The sequence below is a fragment of the Candida parapsilosis genome, contig 005809, assembly GCF_000182765.1.
Source record: "Candida parapsilosis strain CDC317 annotated contig 005809".
Classification (NCBI taxonomy): Eukaryota; Fungi; Ascomycota; class Pichiomycetes; order Serinales; family Debaryomycetaceae; genus Lodderomyces; species Lodderomyces parapsilosis.
The window spans coordinates 1,703,025-1,724,983 of NW_023503281.1; the positions used below are offsets into that span (position 1 = coordinate 1,703,025).

At 38.5% G+C, this 21,959-nt stretch overlaps 8 protein-coding genes across 8 annotated transcripts; 3 read left to right on the plus strand and 5 right to left on the minus strand. All coding sequences in view use genetic code 12, as the record gives it.

The window, feature by feature from the left end:
• Positions 1 to 48: 48 nt before the first annotated feature.
• GIN4 (protein kinase) lies at positions 49 to 4,074 on the minus strand (the record flags this gene model as incomplete). The annotated part of the gene is made up of 1 exon (XM_036809710.1): positions 49 to 4,074. The coding sequence occupies one exon, from the start codon at positions 4,072 to 4,074 to the stop codon at positions 49 to 51; it is 4,026 nt and encodes a 1,341-aa protein (XP_036666320.1).
• A 1,955-nt stretch (positions 4,075 to 6,029) lies between these two features.
• CPAR2_207950 (uncharacterized protein) lies at positions 6,030 to 6,413 on the minus strand (the record flags this gene model as incomplete). Its single annotated transcript, XM_036809711.1, has 1 exon — positions 6,030 to 6,413. The coding sequence occupies one exon, from the start codon at positions 6,411 to 6,413 to the stop codon at positions 6,030 to 6,032; it is 384 nt and encodes a 127-aa protein (XP_036666321.1).
• Positions 6,414 to 6,599: 186 nt separating this feature from the next.
• KRR1 (ribosome biosynthesis protein) lies at positions 6,600 to 7,691 on the plus strand (the record flags this gene model as incomplete). The annotated part of the gene is made up of 1 exon (XM_036809713.1): positions 6,600 to 7,691. The coding sequence occupies one exon, from the start codon at positions 6,600 to 6,602 to the stop codon at positions 7,689 to 7,691; it is 1,092 nt and encodes a 363-aa protein (XP_036666322.1).
• Positions 7,692 to 8,780: 1,089 nt separating this feature from the next.
• CPAR2_207970 (uncharacterized protein) lies at positions 8,781 to 11,180 on the plus strand (the record flags this gene model as incomplete). Its single annotated transcript, XM_036809714.1, has 1 exon — positions 8,781 to 11,180. One exon carries the CDS (start codon positions 8,781 to 8,783, stop codon positions 11,178 to 11,180), a length of 2,400 nt encoding a protein of 799 aa, XP_036666323.1.
• An 83-nt stretch (positions 11,181 to 11,263) lies between these two features.
• On the minus strand, positions 11,264 to 14,998 carry GIN1 (chromatin-modulating protein; the record flags this gene model as incomplete). Its single annotated transcript, XM_036809715.1, has 1 exon — positions 11,264 to 14,998. One exon carries the CDS (start codon positions 14,996 to 14,998, stop codon positions 11,264 to 11,266), a length of 3,735 nt encoding a protein of 1,244 aa, XP_036666324.1.
• Positions 14,999 to 15,718: 720 nt separating this feature from the next.
• On the plus strand, positions 15,719 to 16,876 carry SAM2 (methionine adenosyltransferase; the record flags this gene model as incomplete). Its single annotated transcript, XM_036809716.1, has 1 exon — positions 15,719 to 16,876. One exon carries the CDS (start codon positions 15,719 to 15,721, stop codon positions 16,874 to 16,876), a length of 1,158 nt encoding a protein of 385 aa, XP_036666325.1.
• A 386-nt stretch (positions 16,877 to 17,262) lies between these two features.
• CPAR2_208000 (uncharacterized protein) lies at positions 17,263 to 18,540 on the minus strand (the record flags this gene model as incomplete). Its single annotated transcript, XM_036809717.1, has 1 exon — positions 17,263 to 18,540. One exon carries the CDS (start codon positions 18,538 to 18,540, stop codon positions 17,263 to 17,265), a length of 1,278 nt encoding a protein of 425 aa, XP_036666326.1.
• Positions 18,541 to 18,731: 191 nt separating this feature from the next.
• RIA1 (GTPase) lies at positions 18,732 to 21,833 on the minus strand (the record flags this gene model as incomplete). Its single annotated transcript, XM_036809718.1, has 1 exon — positions 18,732 to 21,833. The coding sequence occupies one exon, from the start codon at positions 21,831 to 21,833 to the stop codon at positions 18,732 to 18,734; it is 3,102 nt and encodes a 1,033-aa protein (XP_036666327.1).
• Between the last annotated feature and the right edge of the window lie 126 nt (positions 21,834 to 21,959).

Genomic DNA, 21,959 nt, shown 5'->3' on the forward strand with positions numbered 1-21,959 from the left:
GGTACTATTGTTGTTGTATATATTTATCTATAATTGATACAATTGTTGTTACCTATCCATAACACCTTCCTTCTCCAATACTTTTTCAATTTCATTAAATAGGGTATCAGTAGTCACTTTGGACCCCTTGATTCGAGCACATATAATTTCTGATTTTTGATTTTGATCTCTTGGTGCAACTCTAATTCTAAATTTACAACTCTTTAAATCAAATGAATTGTATTTTGAAATGGCTCCTGTAATGGTATAACTAACTGAATCCTTTTTCAAATCCTTGAGACCAAAATTCGACCATGATTTAAGCAAGGTGAATAATGCCGAAACCATTTCTTCTCGTGGTAAAAGAGTGGCAAATCTTCGTATCTCGGAGTCGGTGACTGGTGTGTGGTGGTTGTGAGAAGAAGAAGAAGAAGATGAAAACCATCGAAGAAAAGATGATTTTGGCTTCTCTTCATGTGATTCAACTGGGCTGGGGAGCTGTCCGTTATTGGTTGATCTGGACCCACCATCAACGCTCTTTTTCGATCCCCAAGAAAATTTCCTCAAAAATGATCCTTTTCTCGATTTAGTGTTGGGGTCCGTGTAATTGTTGGTCTTATCGTCCAATGGTTTCTTATGTGGAGGAGGAGGAGGTGGTGGTGGTGGTGGTGCCAGTTGTCCTGCGGCAGAAGCCTTGGTTCCACTAGGCTTGGATTCACGGATTTTGGTCATTGGTTGCGACGCTTCATGCGGAATGAGTTTCTTTTCGGGTGCATGGGTGGTACTAGACTGCGCTTGTTTAGCTTGCTTATGAGCAGAGCTGGATGTGCCATTTGCAAGTACATCAATTGACGACTTGCTTGACTTACCTTCGGGTAGTTTGATCTTGTCAAAAACATCATCAGCATCACTCGAGCCATCAGAAGCAGACTTGCGGTGCTTTTTACCAGTTGGCTCACCTTTGCTGTTGAATGTGTTTTCAGAGTCTTCAGAAGGCAATGCCGGCACCTTTGACTCAGGTCTAGCTGATTTACTGTATCTCCTGGTGGTTGAGGCTCGTGATACGCGTTTGTTGGATGAATCATAGTATGAATATCTCTTATCAGCCAAGTGCTGATCAAAGTCAATCACGGAATGGCCATCACCAAGTTCACCATCTTCTTCATCTTCCTCAGGTAAACCAGCTTTATCCAACCTATCAGCAAAACTAGTTCTCAATGGCGGAAATGGGGGTTCGTCGTCATCATCGTCATTATTGACAGGGGTGTGGGATTCAATGATTGAATTCAAATCACGATACGATTCTTTGGTTGAATACATTGACAAGACCGATAGCCTTTTGTTGGAATTGGAGAAATGTCTGGATTTTCTTGTAACCGTGGGGATTCTAACGTTGCTAATCAAAGTCTTTGGTTCATTGTCCTCAGCAATCTTGCTGAGACTCTTTTGACTATTGAGCAACCTTGATTTTCTAATTTCAGTCATGTACTCATCACTCAAGTTTGAGTCGACAACATCAGGCTCAGGTAATTCAAAGTCTTCGTGCTCATCGTAATAACTGTCCTTTGATGGTCTTCTCTTGCCTGCATCTGCATTGTTTTCACCAGCATCATCAATAACCGAAACCATTGATTCTCTATTGATCTTCTTCTTGGTCTTTGTTTCATCACTCTTTCTTTTGTTACCCTTCCACTCATTCTCCAATGCATCTTGTGCTCTTTCAATTTGTTCATTATGGTGAGCCTGCCAGAGTGGATCCAATCGAGACACTGGTCGCCTGGTCAAGATCGGCGTATGCGTTCTTCTTTTAACGGGTTGACTAGCTGACCTTCTTTTCAATTGCTCGACATCTTCCATCGTGAGATCGTCGGATTTGGCTTGTCCCTCGGATAAAGCTCGCAAAGCACCCAAATGTTTTGATTGACGTTTAGGTTGAACAATTTCTTGCTCATCAATTGTTTCCATGTGGGAGTCTTGGGGCGCATCATCTTCCTTCACAATAATACTGAGCTTTCTCGAACTGAGCAATGATCTTCTCTTCAGTCTCCTCTTTTTCTTTTCCAACTCTCTTCTAGCTTTCAATTCAGCCTCATGTTTTTTGCGCTCAATTTCCATCAATCTTTCATACTCTTTAGCTTCCAATTCGTCAGGATCCACCAATTCCTCTTCATCTTTATTGTACTCCTCTTGGTTGAAAATTTTGTCACACAATGCCGCAAAAGTTGCCGAGGTTCTCTTTGTTTGTTTATCCATGTATTCCCAATCATCCTCACCAGCTAATTTGGTGTAAACTGACAACATCTTCATTGTAATGGAGTTTCTCTTTAGTCCAGCTGTCATCGAAGCACGAATTGACCTTCTTTTTGACATTCTTTTGTTGTTGGTGTTTTTGCTCACCATCGAAGATCTCTTATTGGTGGTTGCTTTTGCGGTTTGTACCAAATTTGGTGATTCGTCAACCACGGGATTTTCTGCCAATTTTGGCAAAGTTGAAGTAGCTTTGTCAAAATGATGGGAGTCTTTTGAAGGTAAGGATGGTGCAACTGACTGAGTGCTTTGAGACTCGACAATCTCCTCATATATATTACGTGGTGTAGCTTTGATACTGGATGATTGTAGAGGCTGCTGCTGCTGCTGATGCTGCTGCTGCTGTTGCTGCTGCCTTGTTTTGGATTTGGATGGTGAGCCAGACGGAGAGCGTGCAAATGACAGTCTCTTTTTAACAACTTTTCTAGGCGAATTGTTGGCCGAAGATGCTGCAGACAATCTCGCGTGGGCGATTCTGTTATTACTCGTGTTGCTTCCACTCGAACCAAATGCATTCTTGTACTGAAACGAAGTTGGTCTTGAAACACTAATTTGACTGGTACGTTTCTTACCTGCTGGAGACCTTCCAATTGAGGCACTTCTGCTCATTCGGTTTTCGAAACTAGTGGACTTTGACGGTGGTTGTTGGTCATTGCTTGAATGTCTATACCTCAAAAGTAATGCATAAAAAGTCTTTTCTGGGTTTGGCCCATTCAGTAATAAACACTTGATAATATCCAGTTCTGGTCTATTATTCCATAATATAGACAAATTAGACAAAATTTGCTTGTCAATGTTTTTCACAGAGCCAAGTGATTTATAAGCAGTTTCTGGATGCGGCAATGATTTTTCACTAATCAAATCCTCATTTGAGATTGGGTATTTAGTCAATAATGGATGCTTCAAGATATTTTCTGTGGTAATTCTCTTGACAGGATCAACTTCCAACATTTTCATAATCAAATCTTGTGCTTCCCTACTTATTTCATCAATGGGCATCTCATAACTACCAGCTTGAACTTTTAGTAAAAGGTTACGAATATTTTCATCATCAAATGGTAATCTTCCAGTTAGTAAAGCGAAAAGAATAACTCCACAAGACCAAACATCCGAAGCAGCTCCATGGTATTTTAATCCACTAACAATTTCTGGAGCAGCATAATGAGGTGACCCACAAGAAGTTTCAAGTAATTTGCCGTTACTTTCCAAAGCAGCCATACCAAAATCGGCCAATTTGACATTCAATTGAGCATCCAACAACAAGTTTTCTGGTTTCAAATCTCGATGACATATACCCAATGCATGGCAATAAGCAGTACCAAGAACAATTTGACGAAAGTATTTTATAGCTTCTGGCTCTTGCAATGGACCCAATTCCACCAACAAGTCAAAGAGTTCTCCGCCTTCAACGTATTCCAAAACCAAATAAAGTGCTTTAGAAGTTTCCCAAACATCGTATAGTCTAAGAACATTGGGGTGAGTAAGAAGTTTCATAATGATGATTTCACGTTCTATGCCATAAGGTAATCCTTCACCAGTTTTGTTCGTATTGTTGTTGTTGTTGTTGTTGTCACCTGCCTCATCATCTTCTCTTAGTTCTGATTTGGAAACAACTTTAACTGCTGCCTTTTGTCCAGTGGTTTGATGGGTAGCCAATAATACTCTTCCAGTGGCACCTCTTCCCAAAGTTTTACCCAATTTCCATGGTCCAATTGATTGTGGATGGTTGTGGTGAGCAGTAGTTGATGCTATTGAAGAGCTGATAGAAGCCAGCCTCGAGTGTGCCATAGTTGTATAAGTTGACGTTGTCTTGTTGAATTAAACCCAAAAACAAACTGAAAAAAAAAAAAAAAATAACAAAAGCAAAAAAGAAGGTATAGTAGTTAGTTGAGTGATTTGAGTGGTATCCCGTGATTAAGTTGAAAAAGGATGAAAAAGGATGAAAAAGGGTGAAAAAGGATGAAGAAGTAGAAGAAGTAGAAGAAGAAGAAGAAGAAGAAGAAGAAGTTGATTGAATTAAGGGCTGATTGTCAAAGAATAAAGTAAAAAAAAAAAAAAAAAAAATTCCAACTGCCATTCACCACTATGTTTGTTTGTCTCTTTTTATTTTTTTTTTTTTTTTTTTTTGATGGGTGTGGTTCTTTCTGTTACAAATGTTTAATTTCAATTCTTAATTCTTAATTCTTTTTTTTTTATTTTTATTTTTATTTTTACTTTTAGAGTTATGTGTGTGTTATATGGTGTTATATGGTGTTATGTGGTGTTATGTGTGTGTGTGTGTGTTGTTATGTGTGTGTGATGTTATGTGTGTGTGTTGTTTGTGTGTGTGTTGTTTGTGTGTGTGTTGTTTGTGTGTGTGTTGTTTGTGTATGTGTGGGAGAAACAAACATCCAACGCGTGTTGTTTATTTATTCAATTAAATCAAAATTAGGAAACCCTGCATATAAAAGCAACAACAACACCAACACTAAAAACAACACGAACAACAAAAAGCATTTAATTATTACTTACTCTAATTCAACTTTTAACCTTTTTATTTTCTTTTTTTTCCTGTTCTTTTTTCTCTCTTTTTACGCGTACAATGGGTGTTTTCTTCCCCTCCCCTCCCCCTTTCGAGTATTAAAAAATAAAAAGCGATATAATATGCAATAATTTAACTACTTTAGGAAAGTCAATAGTATACACACCACACACACACACATACACACACACACATATACACACACACATATACACACACACATATACACACACATGTATATATATATATATATACATATATATATACTTAATTCATCCATTTCTTATCCAAATCTAGACAATACGCATACGTTTCAAATAACACTAGATTTACACGAGAAAGATACAAAGAGAACACGAAGACACTCCTATCATTACCGTTAAACATCATACATTTGTACCTTCCAATATATGTATATATTTATATATATTTATATATAGACGTATTTTTTTTTTGTGTTATATTCCTTCATTCCATAGCATCCATAGCATTCATAGCATTAAAAGATTAAAAGACTTTTTTTCTCATTTTGGTTCCTAGAATTATCTACAAAGTCACGTGAACTTATCTTTTATCTTCTGCCCCCCCCTGGAGATTGGAATTTGGTTGCAAAGCTTCCACTTCTCAAGATTTAAAAAAGAAGAAAAAAAACAAAAATCTCCAGTTTTTACAGCCAGTTGACAGCCAGAGTGACATCATCAAGCCAAAAGACAATGTACTCGGACATGCGGTACCCAGTTCACTTATTCACAAGCCTCATTATCCCTATTTATATAGAATACTGCGTCACCAAGACTATATATATATACTACACCCATGATATTGTGCATGTCCATTAATTACTTTGTAAAAGTAAAAGTAAAGCTTTTTTTTTCCATCTACCGATTTGATGTGTGTCATGTGTAGTCTGAAATAGATGCAGCTCGTAAGGAATCTGTTGATTGAGATTGCCTTTTTGTCAATGTGTCAGCTTGAAAGATGGAAACAGACGGGGTCTAGCTCCTACGTGAAACAAAACTCAGTGGTTAGTAGGACATAGCTTTGATCCAATGTTTAAAGTTGAACCCATGACTCTCGTAACTTGAAACTTGATACCAATTGATTTCGTTCCATTTTTGATACATCAAAGTGAAAGCAACGTTTCTTGACGCTTTTTATTTTTGTTGCCCACCAAACCAATTAATTTGCCTTGTCTCTTCCATTGTATATCCCTTCTACTTCCCTATAATCCAATATCACTCAATAATTTCATCTGTTTCTTCATTTCCTCATTAGCAGCTTGATTCTTTTGCTTTGTTTCCTCATCTTTGACATAATCTTCTTTAATCAGTTTCAAGGACTTTACACTATCCTTTGTAGTACTCGTACTCGTTCCTTCTTTCTTTGATGTTTGTTCAAGTAATTGAGTTACTTCATTGAATTCAGTAATATCAGCATTTAGTTTATCTAGTTTCATTTTGGTGGATTTTGATTTCGATTTGGACAACAGGGATGACCCATGTTTCGGTTTCGATTTCAATGTCGATTTCGATGTCAATTTTGATTTTGATTTTAGTTTTGATTTAATCTTCTGGACTTTGCTATTCGATTGATTCTTAGGTGGCATGGTTCGATGGAATAACTACTATCTTGACCGTTTTGTTCTTTTGAAACTTCTTTGCAAAAGCGGCAGAAAAGAGAAGAAGAAGAAAAAAAAAAAATAAAAATAAAAAAAATTTGGTGATGATCAAACACCTCATCTCAGCATTTAGCATTGAAAAACCAACCACACATCTAATCTACTTCCACCAAAATGCCATCCACACATGATAAAGATAAGCCATGGGACACCCCCGATATAGATAAATGGACCGTTGAAGAATTCAAACCAGAACACAATGCCAGTGGTCTACATTTTGCTGAAGAATCATCATTTATGACCTTGTTCCCCAAATATCGTGAGCAATATCTTAGAAGTATATGGAGTGATGTTACCAAAGCATTAGATAAACACCACATACGATGCGAATTAGATCTCGTTGAAGGAGCAATGACAGTCAAGACGACAACAAAGACATTTGATCCTGCCATGATTTTAAAAGCTCGTGATTTGATTAAATTATTAGCTAGATCAGTTCCATTCCCACAAGCAGTCAAGATTTTGCAAGATGATGTTGCTTGTGATGTTATCAAGATTGGCAATTTTGTCACCAACAAAGATCGATTCATCAAAAGAAGACAAAGGTTGGTTGGACCCAATGGAAATACATTAAAGGCTTTGGAATTGCTAACCAAATGCTACATCTTGGTTCAAGGAAACACAGTTAGTGCTATGGGCCCATACAAGGGTTTAAAAGAAGTAAGAAGAGTAGCTGAAGATTGCATGAAGAATATTCATCCAATTTACTATATTAAGGAATTGATGATCAAACAAGAATTGCAGAAAAACCCCGAACTAGCTCATGAAGATTGGTCACGGTTCTTGCCCAGTTTCAAAAAGAGGAACGTTGCCAGAAAGAAGGTTAAAACTTCCAAAGTGGAAAAGAAGGTTTATACTCCATTCCCACCAGCTCAACAACCACGTAAAGTTGATTTGCAAATTGAAAGTGGTGAGTATTTCCTTGGTAAGCGTGAACGCGAGTTGAAAAAGATTCAGGAAAAGAGAGCTTTACAGGAGGAGAATAGTGAGTTAAAGAGACAAGAACGAGCTAAGGGCTATGTTGCTCCAGAAGAGGAACAGTATGAGAATAAGTTGTTGAGTAAGGAAAAGAAGGAAAAGAAGGAAAAAAAGGAGAAAAAGGAAAAGAAGGAGAAGAAGAGGAAATCAAGTGATGATAATGACAATGATGATGAGGATGAGTCAAAGCATATGAAATCAAAGAAACCGAAGAAATCAAAACACTAATTCAGATAGTTTTATATATGTTTTTGAATGTATAACTCTGTTCCAGCATCATTACAGAATGAACATCTGTAAATCAGCCGTATCCTAGAGCCTTGGAGCTGTCTTTTCTTACTGGACTTTATTGTTTCAGTTTCGTAAATACAGGTAGTGTGTGTGTTAGTGTGAAAGTTAGTGTATGTGGCTTTGATCTTTAAACTTTTGGTTGTTGTGTAAATGTTTTTGCAAAGAAATAAATTGAATAAACATTTCTTTAACCTTTTTTTTTTTTTCTTTTTTTTTTTTTTTTCTTCTTCAGATCATCGTCTAAAATTGTATTGTTACGACATTGTTACGACAATTGTTTTTGCTTTCCGTTTTTCTTCTCAATTTAGTATAACAGTTTCCCAATTTGGTCTCTCCCAAAAAGAAAATAAAAAAAGAAAAAGAAAAAGAAAAATAAAATAAATAGTCAACATTTGATAAAAGTGTTAAGGTGTAGTAGTGTTATACACCACTGGATTCTAGGGCACTCCATGTAGCTTTGAAAGATGTATGATTGGAAAACAGTACTAGTCACAACACACCCACAACACACCCACACCCACATACACACTGTTTCTCTTTTCCTGTCTCTCTCTCTCTCTCTCTCTCTCTCTCTTGTAGCTCAACCTAGCCTGCACTTTTTGCTAAGACCAGACCCAACTGTCTTTGCAGCTCAATTATGTTTTTTAAGTATAAATACGGATTAAGTAATTTCTTTCATAATAACTTCACTTTTTTTGTTTACAAAAAATAAAAAAAAAAAAAAAAAAAGAGAAAAATTAAAATAAAAATCAAATTTGTGATTCTTTGGTCTATTGATGCATCTGCACCAAAGAGAACGGCTTCTTGATTCAGACTCTTTATCAGCATCCCCTCCCCCCCCCCCCCTCCTCCGCTACACTCCGTTCCTGGATTACACATTCCTTTCCTTGAAACACCTCACACTTTCCTCCACTCCCTCATATTTTGGGCCAACACTGTTTCACATTCGGACACAACTCCACCAAATATTAGTCCTTCATAACCACCATTACGATATTTACACATGGAACACAGCTCATCCTTCCAATGTCCAAACTAGATCATATACTTGCATTTGCCGAAGAGATAGAATCACGATCAATTAGACTAGCTGATGCTGCTTCTACTTCGATAGATTTGATCAATCACATATCCTACATTAATCAACAATTGATCCATCACGATCATGATATCGATGAAATTCGCCATTTAATGGATTTTAATCAATCTTGTCTAATACAGTTGAATGCATTGAGTGATAGGAGCTTTTTTTTGGAGTCCAATTTGCCTATTAATGACCATATTACTAATTTCACCAGTTTTGAGAATTTGAATCATGAATATTGTCATCTACTACTGAAGTTGGAACTGAATAATAATCAGATTGATGTAGATGGTCATGCAATGGTGGAGGATGTCGGTCGAAACCTTCGAGAACTCAATATTGATGATAGTTATGCAGAGGAGGATGATGTTGAAGAAGAAGAAGCAGAAGAAGCAGAAGAAGCAGAAGAAGCAGAAGAAGCAGAAGAAGAAGCAGAGGATGGTGGTGACGGCTACAACAATAATGAACTACAATCAACATCCTCACTCCTTGAACCACCAGATTTGAAAAAGATGATTTCAATATCAAACTTGCAACTAAAACCAATGAGATGTGCGTCATCCTCAAGTACAACTGCAACTCCACTGCAACCAAGATCAATACAAAAGAAAAAGTCGAGATATAGGCTTTCAAGCATATACAATATTAATCCAGTAGCACTTGATGAAGAGTCTGTTGCATTCCACTCCAATACAACTTCATCTGTATCATCATCATCGCCACCTTCTGAAGATAGTGATAAGATGATGAAGAATAGTTTATCCCAGTCTTTTGATACCATTGAATCACATTTTTCCAACCATTCACCATTGGAGAAAGAAAATGACCATTATGGTGTGACCACCAAGGCTGTGCATCATGATGAAACTGTGATTATACGACAGCCATCGCCATCGCCATCACCATCGTCATCAACATTGCATAAACACACTAGATCAAATTCGTTACCCACTTCATCGTCCACTAAATCCATTGACCAAACTGACCTATTCAAAGAACTAGATTGTCATGATGACTATTTACGATTCAATCGATTAAAACATTTCATCAGTATAAGCAACTTACCCAAGCGTAGCAAAATTGCAACCAGTGCAACAACTACTGCTGAAGAGGATGCAGAGTTAGATGATAGTTTGTTCTACCAGGATTTGGAAAACTCATTAACTCCAGAACAATGCTTGGATAACTGTGATGTTTGTTCAGTTATATCTGATATATCATATTATTCACCCGAAAAACAACAAGCTGGTCACGAAGAACCCAATGGTGGTGGAATCAATTTTGATTTTGATACTTACCACTCGTTTTTACGCAAGTCCAAACTAAACTTGAATGAAGCATATCATAATGCGTTTCCACATTTGTATCGACAACATCAGGAACATAATCAACAAGACGTAAAAGATGCCTCGGAGCTGCATCAACAACCTCATACCCAAGAAGAGAGCCACACCAGTCATCACTTCAAGAACCCCATCAACGCAATAGGAAGCACAAGACCTCATACAGTGAGTCCTACTTTAGATACAACTTTCCAACAACAAGAGCCGCATCCAGTATCAACCACCTCAGGGTCATTGCATAGATTGTCATCGCGCAAATTGCTCACTCAAGTGATTTCACAAAGTGCCGCAACTGTACATAACCAAAATGAATTTGCAACTCCATCAACCCTGCCATTGAAATCAACATCGCTACTTGCATCGTCGCCGCCTTTGCCAATCAAGTGTAATAATGCTTCCTCGCCTAGGGTCGGCCCCATTGTGTCCAAATCTGCACCCTCAATTGCAACATCTACATCGTCGTTGGGCTCACCATCATCATCACCGTCATCGTCATCATCACCCTCATTCACCCACAATCTTATCAACTTTATGTCAATTGCCAAACCGCAACGTCGCAAACAACAACAACAACAACAACAACAGCAACAACAACACCACCACTTCAGCCGTCATTACTCGTTGCATGAGGCCAATCCATTTGCACCCGTTGTCGTTACAAAGCCACCGACTCCTGAAAAAATTCGACAATTGAAGAAACAAAAACGATTAAAACGACATGTGCCAATACTGGTACCCAATGAAGCACAATTGAAACGAATACCGCGGAGACAACTGGGAACACAAGAAGTTAAATGCAGTTTCAATGGCTCTGGCCTCAGTAGAAGTTTTCAAAATGAGGATGCGTCTTTTGCCAGATTGACAATTTTACGAAACCAAAAGTATATCAATCATGATGAAGGTATGCGTGCCACTTCATCAATGTTTAACAACCCTATAATTCGTGGTTGTAATGAAGATGCAATACGTGAAGCATTGAGCGCTAGTTTACTCGATTGAAAAATACACAAGCACAACTTTAGGGCGGGCATTGTAAGATAATTTATGTCCAATCAGTTATATATGTGATATCCTATCTAAATCTATAAGAAATCAGAACTTGAAAACAATTCCAGGGACCCAGACCCCGAGCGATGGTTTCTTGAACTGTGTAAACTCTGTTCAATTTGTCGTTCTTTAAAACTCTTCAATTGTGGTCCGTTTCTGCCCTGGTTCAGTTTCGACATGTATGTAATAGATGCTTTTGAACCAGAGACAACTTTATACTGTTTGCTAATTGTGACCCCCAGGAACTGTTGCTTGCCTTGTTTATTGAATGTGATTCCCTTTTGTTCTTGGAATGATTTGAATGATTTGGTGACGGAGGGCTTTTTGAAAATTGGCATCAACTCGTCGTCATCAAATTCATTGTCCACGGCGTCAAGATTGACTTGGCCATTGATGTTGTTGTTGTCAACATCATCATCATCATCATCATCCTTGTCAGTGTCCCCACCATCAACTGCATCAGTGAGTGCATCTTGATCTAATTTCCTCTTGCGTGGATTGGCTTGTATATGTGCAATGTTTGTAACTTGTCGATTCGGTTGAAGAATACTTTTTGATTTCAATGCATTGATATCATCAATTTCTTCTTCTTCTTCATCGGATATACCATGCTGCAACTTGGACAATCTTTGTATTCGGTTGTATCTACTGTCATCATCAGCATCATCATACACACTTTGATACAAGAATGACAATTTGCTTTGAACAAAGGATTCTTCAATCTTGATTGTTTGTTTTATGGGTGCTTCTTTCTCCAAAGAATCCTCATCTTCATCCTCAATCTCAACAACATCACCATCTCGTTCACCAAATGTTGGTTCTTTTTCCTTGGTTTGTTTTTCTTTCCCACCAGCAAAGCAATTACTCGTTGTACGATCAATAACTTGCACATCGCTATCACTATCGCTATCAATGACAATAACTTCATGTTTGTCTTGAATGGTATCAAAAAATGCCTTTGATTTTTCATCTTTACTCAATGCTTGCAACTTCTTATTTTGCATTAGTCGTTGTTGCTGTTCAATCAACTTTTGTTTACGATAAGCAGCCAACAATTGGTCCTCTTCATCACTCAATTCGATATCGAATCCATTGTTATTTTGCCCAACACGTTTTATCAATTTATGATTCTTGATATCATCCAATAATTTTTCCAATTCCTGTTGATCTTTGATTTGATATTCTTCCATAAACTTTTTGCGAATCTCATCATCTTGTAAATCAATGTTGAAATTGTTGTCAATCATTTTCTCATCCTCGGAATTGGCAACATCGGAGAACTCACCATCGATTCCACCTAATCCCTTCCATTCATCTTCAGATTCTTCTGCTTCTCCATCAAACATTGTTTTCATTCCACTTTTTTCCATCTCCTTCCGACGTTTACGAGCTTGTAATTCTTTTCTACGAATTTTTTGCTCATACTCCTTGATTTTTTGTTTTAATGCTTCAGAATCTTCTTCATCTGCTTCAATGTCGTCCTCATTCTCTTCAATATCTTGTTGTTGATTCTCTGGTTCTTCTTTGATTTGCATCATCTTGCTGCGCATCGCTTTACGTCCTTTATTAACACGTGCGGGCGTTATCAAATCATCATCGTCCTCGTCATCAACTGGTGACTGGACTTTTTTATCTGCTTGAGTAGCTATTTCCTGCTTTATCACTTGTGTTTCCAAATCACCCATAATTGAAGTATCCACTTGGGTAGGTTGATCAACTTGTGTGTTGAGTTGCGATTGTGACTGGGTGAGATCTTTAAACAGAGGTAAATTGGGTCCACGTTTCAAATTCACCTCTCCTTGCGTTGACAAGAATGATTCATCTATGTTCCTTGGCTGTAAGTTCAGAAACAATTCATGGCTGTCATCGTCATGCTTGACAAGATTTTCTTCGTCATCATCTTCATCTTCAAAAGATAGATTGATATGTATGTCATTGTCCCCATTTTCATTTTCATTTTCTTTTTCATTTTCTTTTTCATATTCATCTTCATCTTCATCTTCATCTTCAGCTTCATCTTCATCCTCAACGGCTTCAAGCTGCCCTACATCATCAGAATCGTAGTCACTTTCGGGAACCTCTGAGCCAACGTCATTCTCAGGTGCATCCTGTTCGTCATTTTCTTCGCTCTCCACCATTTTCATCCCTAATTTCTTACCCAACAATGCCAACTTGGCTCTTTCTTGTAACTTTTCCTTCTTCCTAATCTTTCTCACCCTTTCCATCTCCCTCTCCAATAAAGATGTCATTGACTCCTCATCCTTCTCAAGCTCCTCCAACAAAGCATGTTCAGGGTCGTTCAATTTGTGAGTTTTCAATTGATCAATGTTTCTCTTTTGCAATTGTTTGAAGAAATTACTTTGTTGCTTGTGTTTATCTGAGTCCTTGGCGGTATGTTTTAGGTTCTGGTATTTTTTCTTTGCAAATCGTTGTCTGATAAGAAATTTCTGTTCTTTGGTGAGCTCAGGAATTTCATCCAACTCTTTGGCATGGTTCGAGAATCGTGACTTGTGTTGAGTACGTAATGGCGAAGAAGAATGTCCAATCTCGATGTCTGAATCTGTATCCAAGTTTATCATAGGCCCATTGCCTTCTTGAAGTTTATTTGAAGGTGAGCTTGGAGAATGCTGCTTTAACCTTTGTGCGTACAACTCCAATGGGTTGGATGGTTGCGTCGATTTTGATGGAATTTGAAACAAGTCAAAAGCATTGTCCTTTACTGGTGACGTGGTTGGGCTCGACTTTAATATGTCGTCCATAGTAGGGGACGATGGCTTTTCACCACGTGCGATTTTTTTCATTGCACCATATTTCTCATCATCTTCATCTTTATCGTCGTCTGAAAACATATCCAAAAACTTTTCCTTTGTAAAAACGTGTTTTCTCTCAAAAGCTGGCCTGATGTCAATTTGACGCTTTTGAATGTTGATGAATTCCCGTGCTTTCTCCAACTCCTTTGTGGATAAACCGTCACTTTTCATATGCGATGACACAACTGTATCATTAGCCTCATTATTGAGCTCATCCTCATCCTCGGTTAATGAACCTTTTGTCATGTCTTGCTCTAACTCTTCACGTTCTTTTTGAAGCCGGGCTTGCTTCTTTTCCTCAGCCAATTGGGCTATTTTGCGTTGTCTTTCTTCTGCTGTCATTGGCTGAGAGTCTTCTTCGTCTTCTGACTCTACAAACAAATTCTGCAAGCTGTTCTCGGCGACAACTTGTATGGCCTCTAAAGTCGTGAATTTTGTAGGAGTGGCGGGTCTTGACCATGCATCCGCTTTTTCAGGTACTTGTATTGGTTCAATAGTTGATTTGTTGATAACTTGTGTTGGATCAAAACCAAGCAATTGTGTATGGTCTGAATCCTCTTTGTGATCACTTTTCGTGTCAATCACTTGTGTTGGTTGGTTATACTCACTTTCATCCACTTCCAACTGCGGCAAGACTTGAAAATGATTACTAACATGCTCCTTTAATTGGGTTTCCCCTTCGTCAATCTTTTGTGTGTCTTCCAACAATTGGTGATCGTTCAGTGTTCCCAACAATCGGCTTCTCACTTTCTCCAATATACCAAAATCCGGCCCCACACTCTTGTTGTTTGCAACATTCCTCATAAAGTCATCACTGAGGGTAAAACCGAGTATGGATGTTAAATTGGCTGGACCAGTATCCTTTCGCTCCTCCACGTCATCCTTGTGGTCCACATTGAGATTCTTGTCAATCACGTCAATCACTTGTGTAGACCTATCTCTAATATCCTCTTGATCCATTGTCAATAAAGAATTGGATGTGGTGACTAGAGATAAAAAGATTTGCAACAGTTCAGCAACGCGGTCAGATCCATACAACCTTTCTCTCCTTTTGTTTTTTTTTTTTGGTTTTTTTCGCGTTTGTTGTTGTGTCGCAAAAGTATCAATGTCGTAAATCTGATCTGTTCGCAACACATGTTGAATTGTACGATGTCTCGTTTAGAAGAAAATTGACCTCTAGTTTTGTGACTCGGGTCCAACCTCATTGCACATGTGAAAGTCACGATTTCTTAGATCATCTTGCAGCACAATACAAAACATGGTGAGTCCTTACATTCCCACGAGGTACGATTATCAATTAGCTATCGGAAGATAGCTACAGACTTTCGTACGCAAACTGGTCGTAGCTCAATCCTGAACGGTGCTTACATTGTTTCTAGACTAACTTGTCAGTGACTTCGCTAACCATCATACGTTGAAGAAAAAAAAAAGGGAATGCCCCACGAGTGTGGCTCATCGTATATAACGCTGAATTTTTTTTTTTTATTTACCAACGAGGTAATTTTTTTGAATTTTTTTTTTTTTTTCACCAATTTTTTTTTTTCCATTGGGCTTTTAAAATCAACAACGTTTTTCCCAAATTCATTTCTTCTTGGAAAAAAAACCCTTCTCTTCTTCTTCTTCTGCTTGTTGAAACCCAATATATTTTCAATTGCATTCATTTACAACTCACTCAAAAAAATGTCTACCTCAGGAGAAAGATTTCTTTTTACTTCGGAATCAGTTGGTGAAGGTCACCCAGATAAGATTTGTGATCAAGTGTCTGATGCTATTTTGGATGCTTGTTTAGCTGCTGACCCATTGTCCAAGGTTGCTTGTGAAACTGCTGCCAAGACTGGTATGATTATGGTTTTTGGTGAAATCACCACCAAAGCTACTTTGGATTACCAGAAAATCATTAGAGACACCATCAAGCACATTGGTTACGACCATTCAGAAAAGGGTTTTGACCACAACACCTGTAATGTCTTGGTTGCTATTGAACAACAATCTCCGGATATTGCTCAAGGTTTGCACTACGAAAAAGCATTGGAAGAATTGGGTGCTGGTGATCAAGGTATTATGTTTGGTTACGCTACCGATGAAACTGATGAGAAATTGCCATTAACCATTTTGTTAGCTCACAAATTGAATGCTGAATTGGCTTCTGCCAGAAGATCAGGTGCTTTGCCATGGTTGAGACCTGACACTAAGACTCAAGTCACCGTTGAATATGAAAAAGATGGTGGAGCTGTTATCCCAAAAAGAGTTGACACTGTCGTCATCTCTACCCAACATTCAGATGACATTTCAACCGAAGACTTGAGAAAGGAAATTCAAGAACACATCATCAAAAAGGTTATTCCAAGCAACTTGTTGGATGACAAGACTATCTACCATATTCAACCATCAGGTAGATTTGTCATTGGTGGTCCACAGGGTGATGCTGGTTTGACTGGAAGAAAGATTATTGTTGACACCTATGGTGGATGGGGAGCCCACGGTGGTGGTGCTTTCTCTGGAAAAGATTTCTCCAAGGTTGACAGATCTGCTGCTTACGCTGCCAGATGGGTTGCCAAATCATTGGTTAACGCCAAGTTGGCTAGAAGAGCATTGGTTCAATTTTCATATGCAATTGGTGTTGCTGAGCCATTGTCCATCTACGTTGACACTTATGGTACCTCCAAATACTCATCTGACGAATTGGTACAAATTATCAAAAAGAACTTTGATTTAAGACCAGGTGTTATCGTCAAGGAGTTGGATTTGGCTAGACCAATCTACTTCAAAACTGCATCATATGGACATTTCACCAACCAAGAAAATCCATGGGAACAACCTAAAAAATTGAAATTTTAATTGTTAAAATAAAGACTCTAATTTCAACACAATTTTTTAATTCACTTCAACAGTATTTTATAGACTTTTTTATATATAATTTGGATATAATATAAACTTTTTTTTTTTGTACATGTACAACAGCAGGTTTGTAGAGTGTACTTGAACAAGCGTAAACAAGTGATTTGATTTTTAGGTGTTTGATAGGTTGCAAAATTGTTCCAATTTATACCAATTTTAACGCAAATTTTTCGAGATACGAAGTTTGTCCTTATGATATTTTTCCCCTAGTTTCTAGAGAGAAACCATACACAACTTAAAGCATAGAATTGTATCTACATATCACGTTTCGTCGTTACAATATCATTTAAGTTCAACCTCTCTAGCAATTCGAGCTGAATAGTTGTTTAGCTGGCGTTTTTGGCAACGAGGTATCGAGGTTTCGTACCAAATACAGCCTCGTACTGACATGACAAACAACAGCTATCATTGGGTATTAATCCGTAATAGTTTTGTGGCGTTGTTGACCGACGATTACGTATTGCACACTTTTCCAATTTAGCTTGAGGTCGATCTTTTACCAATATCTTTAGGTCATCTAGTGGATCGGTAATTACTCGTTTGGGTTTCTTGTCTGCACTAATCTTGCGTTTTGATGATGACTTGGATGAGCTAGATGAAGGTGGCTGCTGACGATTTTGTAGTTTGTTTGTGGGCACTAGAGCCTGAGATTCACTCGATTCACAAATTATCGAGTTTAATTCATCCTTGAGTTGTTTCAATTTACTTGCTTCGTTGGTAATCAGCTTCAATTTTTCTTCAATATTGGTACCCGTTGGAACAAGTCTTCCACTACTATCATACTCAAATGTAAGTTCACACGAAGGACCGCACTTGCCGTCTTCGCAATCTGCGTACCTCAAGTCGCTCGAACCCTTGGATGATAGACGAGAAGATGTACAAGTTTCATCAAATATAGGACAATCGCAATCTTCTTCACCATGGATCTCGCATTCTGGCATTTGGCTGAATTTAATCTCGATGGATGTGCGGTTAAGCTGACAATTATCAGCCCGACCCAGTGATTTACTCAAATCATCATCATCACATTGAAGGTGAATACTATTGTTCTCGGAGTCAAACAAGTTGAAATCTTTTGGCAATTGGCCTACTCCCTTTTCCTCGATAACGCGAGTGATTTTGTCACGTATATAATCAATTTCATCGGGATGCAAAAACGATGGTGGAGGACAAATGATTCTCCTTCTTGGTCGTTTTGATGGATCAATTTGCTGCAAGCTCGACAAGTTGGTGTGATGTACTTTTGCATTCGGCACCTCCTGGATCGTTTCACCCGCCTGGTTCGGTACCAGTTCAAGAGCTTCTGACATGTTATAGTTTAAAATGGGGTTCGGGTCGGTCAGATTGTCGTCGTCTTCACATGGAAATGGTGAGAAATTTTCTTCATCCTCAAGTTGTTTCGCCATAGCTAGCTGCCAACTCTCGTTGTGTTTAGACGTCAAGCTTAATAGCTGATCCTGATCTGGGCTTGGTATATCTTGTTTGTTATTGCTTGTAGAGCCATTCATTTGTGATAATTTGAAGTTATTTTCAGTTGGTTGCCTGTTTCTTTTAATTGATGATTGCGAGTCCAACTTCCCCGTATCTTGAGTCAGAGCGGTCATTGCAATTTAAGAAACGCTTGTTATATCTCGTCCATGAATGCGAGTACAATCTGATAAAAGTTGAAGAGTTAAAGTGGCAGTAGGCAAATATTGCTTATGAGTACGAGCTTGGGTTTTAAAGTCTTTACGCATTCTACACATTTTTTCTTCTTCTTTTTGTTCTACAAATAACTACACAAACTAAAGCTACACTAATCCTTTTTCAAAGTCCTTTGCTTTTCAGCATTCTTGACGACTTTTTCATCGATAAATAAACCTTTCCTTCTCCTAATGTTATTCATGTATCTTCTTGCAACATTTTCTCTCTCTGCATATTCACCCAATTCTTCCAACTCTTCCTCGGTATGAGGCACCCAAAATGGATCAATGTCAAGAACATCATATCCATCAAAAACTAGTTGCGGACTAGCGGCACCTGAGGTTTTCTTCCTAATATCCTCACTAAAACCAAAAGCTTGAATGACGGGTATTCTTGCAACAACTGTGAAAAATGGAGTTCCTTCTTTCATTTCCTCCGAGATGATGGACCCTTCACGTTTTTGTACAACTGCATAAACTTTACCCAAAACCTCAGCGGCAGCTTGGATTTCACATGTATACATTGCAAGAAGCAAACGCGGCGACTTTGATAAAAACTGTTTGTGAATCAATGCTTTTGTCTGGTTAATGATTTTCCCGCGATTGATCAAAACCTTGTCCTCGTCGACATCGTTGATCACAGCTCTCTTCAAAATGACAATCACACCTTGCATGGGCTCAGCCGCTAAAGGACCCTCATTAAGTGCTAATTGAGCACCATTTAATATATTGTTTTCATATGGAAATGCTTCGATAGGGGTTTCTGCAGCAAATAAATGCTTCAACTTGTTTGTTTTATCCAAAAGAATGTTGGGACCAACTCTCTTGGGGCCAAATGCTACTATGTGATCAACAAATGATTTGGCGTTCTCAAATCCAACGAATGCCTGTTCTTGATTGACTACTGAAATCAATTTTTCGCACAATAAACTCTTAACCTCCAGGCTATGGCCTTTATTTTTCGCAATTTCATTGAGTAAACCTTCGCTACTAATCAAGAATTGTGTGATTTCGTTAGGTAATGGAGAAACATCAAATTCAAGGCTCACAAGTTCATTGTCTTCTTCTTGCTCTTCGTCAACTTGGTCCCCAGCTCTTTCTTTGTTCACCACATCGTCAGCCAATGATTCTCTAAATGGTATGACCGGCTCCTTGATAGAAACTTCACAACCTTTTGCAAACCTCTCCTCCAAATCTTTCAAACATCTTTCTAAATGAAGCTCCCCTGACACACAAACAATCAATTCCCCAGACTCGTCATCAATATACCACTCTAAAACAGGATCAGCTTTGGCAAGTAAATCTAAACCGTGTTCCAACTTTGCCAACTTCATTGGGTTTGTTGGTTCAACAGTTATCCTCATGATTGGTTTATTATGGATCAAGGTTGACGTGGAGGAGAAATTGATGTATGGCTTGTCATCGGGGATTTGAGAACACAAGGTGGCATTCTTGAGAACAGCATTATCTAACCCAACCACGCCAACGATATTACCAGCTGGGACGTGGTCCATTCTCACCAACTCTCTTCCCATAATTAAAAACAAATCCTTTATCTCGACATCGTCTACACATTGATCAACATTCTTCTCATGATCTCTTGGTAGTGACGGATCGTACTTTGGTCCTACCACAGTTAATTTCTGGCCCTTTGACAAGGTACCAGAGTAAACACGAGTGAAACCAATCAAAGTCTCATTTGAGTTTGCCATTTCTTCCTCATCACCCTCCTGCTCGAAATCTTCCTCTTCAAACTCCCAATCAAATGGATCCTTTTTCGGCTTTATTGTGTACTCGTCATTAGCTCTGTTTTCTTGAGCAACGGCAGCGGCTTCTGATGCCTTTTTTGCTAATTCTCTTGCAATTTTTGCCCTCTCTCTTAGCTCTTCTGCCGACACGTCCGCACCTCTTTCTGTCTCTTTTGGGAGCTCTTCATTAGGTACCGAAATTAACTTTGAAACATACGCCATAGTGTGCGTGTCCGCATGAGAGCTATCACATTCACGCATGGCTTTTACGAGCTCTGGATCGACAAGTTTGCTCTTGTCCAATTCACCTTCAACTGCGCTGTAAATAGTTTCTTCTAAAATCTTGTCTATCCTCTCCAGCTGTGCTTCGACTGGACTAGGCAAATTATCAATGACTGTTCCTAACACGGCATGACTCAAAGGTATCCACTGAGACATGATCTGGTTTAACAAGTTTTTCAAATCTTTGGATCTCATATCTCGTGGCGAGATCTTGGCCCCCAATTTTTCAATAATCTTTTCAAGCTTCTCTTGATTCCTCTCGATTAAGCAATTTTCGTAAACAGCCCAAATCTGATCCAAAATCAAAGACACAAACAAGGGTTTCGGGTTTCCTCCTTTTAGCTTTTTCCCAGAAGCAATCTTTTTGTTCTTCATATCCAAATAGAAATCACCCCAAAGAGTCTTTGCTAATGCATTTTGCGAAAAGCCTAACTTCTTCAGATAAATCTCAGCAAAAGTCTTGACGGTAAAAGCCCATCCATCTATTGCAGATGCAAATACGACATTGTTTTTTTCAGGGACAAAGTACAAATTTTCATCATCTTTCTCAATGAATTCTCCAACTTCACCCGCCTCACGCCAATTTAAATCGTCTTCGAGTCGATCTCCCGCATAGAATGAGCCTATCACCGAGTTTACTTGCTCAATTACTCTTGATATATGTTGATATGCTTCTAGCGGACTAAGCTTCCACTCAGTGATTAGTCGATCCAATTTGTTGATGACCAATATGGGCTTTAATTTATCAATCCAACATTGACGCAACACATTTATAGTTTGCGAGCAGACACCTTCAACTGCATCAACCAAGACTACAGCTCCATCGCATAATCTTGACGACGTGCTCACCTCTGACGAGAAATCAATATGGCCAGGTGAATCAATCAAGTTGATCAAATGCTCTTTGACATCAATCTTTTCTTCATCTCCCTTTTGTCTTCTCATAATTCGAAAGTACAAGGAAATGGCAGATGCCTCCATTGTGATTCCTCTGAGTTGTTCATCTTCTCTCGAATCCAAGTATCGTATCTTTCCTGCCATACGTTGTGAGATGATTCCATTTGTTGCCAACAATGAGTCACTTAGTGATGTTTTACCATGATCGACGTGGGCAAGGATACAAATGTTCCTAATACAAGAAGCGTCCAGCTGTAGTTTGCTTATTGTATCTTGCGATATCTTCATTGTGGGCGAAAATGTAGTTGGATTCAGAGTTGAAAAACGACTTAATGCTCATCAAGAACAAAAGGGCAAAACCAAAAGGCAAATAAAACTGGTAGCGACACAAGCAGTTGAAGCCCCTACTTAGAC